Raw genomic sequence first — 2,206 nt, 5'->3', positions numbered from 1 at the left:
AGGGCATACGTAATCACCGCCGCTGAGTTTTGTCAGGCGGCGGCTATCTCGGGCTTTTCGACTTTTTCGATTGTCTTCAAAAAAAAATTTTGTTAAAATTTCAATATGTTCATATTTATATTAATTAAATTTGTTGGAAGATCTTGTAAAAAAAATATTATTGATAAATAAAGTAAAAAAATTTAAATTATAATCTTAAGAACGAAATAAATTAAATTAAAAAAATATTATGTAATAAATAAATGTAATTATTAATTTATTAATAGAGAATCGTGTATCAATAATTAAATTAAAAAAGCATAAAAAAGTAGACATTCAAAGTATTGTTATAATCCAGTAAAGAGGAAAAAGATAAAATATCAGACATATTATAATACTGTCGTTTCAAAACCAAAATATTTAATTCTTAAAATTTTAAAAATTATATATGACTATATACATAGGAGTCATGAAGGAATGAAGAAAACAGTCAAAATAACCGCAGGGGTTTTTAGTATCTGTTTATCATTGTTTCGCTCTCATGGCGTCTTCAAGGGAAGGACACTACAGGGGAGTAAGGAAGAGGCCATGGGGAAGATACGCCGCCGAAATACGCGATCCATGGAAGAAGACCCGGGTTTGGTTGGGTACATTTGACACACCTGAAGAAGCTGCACTCGCTTACGACAGTGCCGCCCGAACCCTCCGCGGTTCCAAAGCTAAAACCAACTTCCCCACCACCCCATCATCTTTACCTCCACCTCCGCCGCCTTCTCTCTCTCTGGATCTCAACCTCGCCTCTCACCGCCGTTGGCCTTTATCTTCAGCTCACCATCACCATCATCGCCATTTAGCCGCCATGGGCGAGTTTCTGCAAACTGGGGTTATCAAAGAAATGCCATCGACGGGACCAACCGGTGTTGTTGGTGTTTCGACCGGTCCTCCGGTGCCTGAAAATGGGTCCACGGCGTCGTTTTTGGGGATGGTTCGACGTGGTCTGCCTATTGATTTGAATGAGCCGCCACCCCTGTGGCTGTGAAATGTTGTTTTCTCTGGTATTTTAAGATTATATTTTTATTTAACTTTTAACGATCTTTAGGTGTCTTTGGCTAATCCTTTTTTTCTTCTTTTTGTATCAGAATCATCAGAGTATATTACAAAGTGAGAACTATGTGTAAATACGTTTCCATTTCCGACTCGGTACTCGAACTGAGTCGTAGCGTTTTTAGTGTAAACTCACTTATAACAGTCCAACTGTTTACTGCTTCGAATCAAGTTGATTGTATGTAATTTTTTTTATCATTGATTGTATGGAAATTTCTTTGTTGAAAAACCATCCAATCGTCTGTTTGCAATATTTGGAAACTTAATCGGTCGATTAGAAATTGATTTTTAAATAGAGTTAAAAAGTTTGAAGCACGCGCTGGTGAGTTGAGAGTGGGGATTGGACACTTGGCGATGGCAAATACACAGTAAAAATTCGAACCATGCGTGTGCATTTTGCATTCCTATTATAGCTCGCGTGTTAAGGGATCTGGTTTAGATAAAAGTAGCAGCCTATTATATTCGACCAATTCGCTTGTTCAAGTGCGTGGGAAAGTCTTCAACCCATCTTTAACCTCTAGGTTTTTATTATTCTGTTCTATTTGGTCCGATTCGAGTTATACATAAGAGATATTCCAAAAATAAGCAGAATGGTGAAGGAAATTGGGGCATATTTATTTTAAAAAACAAAAAAATAATTAATTAGGAAAACAGCCCTTATACAACATTATTTGAAAAAAATAACCCTAAAATATATACGTAAGATTACCTCGTGTTTTATACAAGCGTGCAACGATTTCACGTTCCTCAAGCTGTGAGATTCATCTTAGGATTAACTTTTCAGATCACCTAATTTAATAGTTAGATAAATGATCCAACGTTCCATTCAACGTGAGGTCCCAAAAAAATAAATCGATTCAAGAATTTACCGCCATCTGCCAAACGACAGATTCGATAATTGGATTGATGCGTCTTTTAATGGTAATATAAAATAAAAAATATAATTTTAAAAAATCTATCTAAAAATTAAATTTTTAAATTCTAGTTCAAATAATTAATAATGAAAAATATTTTATTTTTTATTAAAAGATTTATCTTATTAAAAGAAATCCTTAATTAAAAAAGGTTTTAAAAAATAATAATCACAAATTTCTCTAATTAAAAATATTATTACTTTAAAAAA

At 34.0% G+C, this 2,206-nt stretch overlaps 1 protein-coding gene across 1 annotated transcript; it reads left to right on the top strand.

The window, feature by feature from the left end:
• Positions 1-492: 492 nt before the first annotated feature.
• LOC120214630 (ethylene-responsive transcription factor 12-like) lies at positions 493-1,043 on the top strand. The gene has a single exon (XM_039212473.1). The coding sequence runs from the start codon at positions 521-523 to the stop codon at positions 1,016-1,018; it is 498 nt and encodes a 165-aa protein (XP_039068404.1). The 5' UTR covers positions 493-520; the 3' UTR covers positions 1,019-1,043.
• The last annotated feature ends 1,163 nt before the right edge of the window (positions 1,044-2,206 follow it).

The sequence above is a fragment of the Hibiscus syriacus genome, unplaced genomic scaffold (assembly GCF_006381635.1).
Source record: "Hibiscus syriacus cultivar Baekdansim isolate YM2019G1 unplaced genomic scaffold, ASM638163v2 tig00110082_pilon, whole genome shotgun sequence".
NCBI classification, from domain to species: Eukaryota; Viridiplantae; Streptophyta; class Magnoliopsida; order Malvales; family Malvaceae; genus Hibiscus; species Hibiscus syriacus.
This window is presented reverse-complemented; position numbering and strand designations above follow the sequence as displayed.

Excerpts from the sequence above, each read along its gene's own strand:
- LOC120214630 (XM_039212473.1), top strand. The coding sequence starts at position 521 with ATGGCGTCTTCAAGGGAAGGACACTACAGGGGAGTAAGGAAGAGGCCA.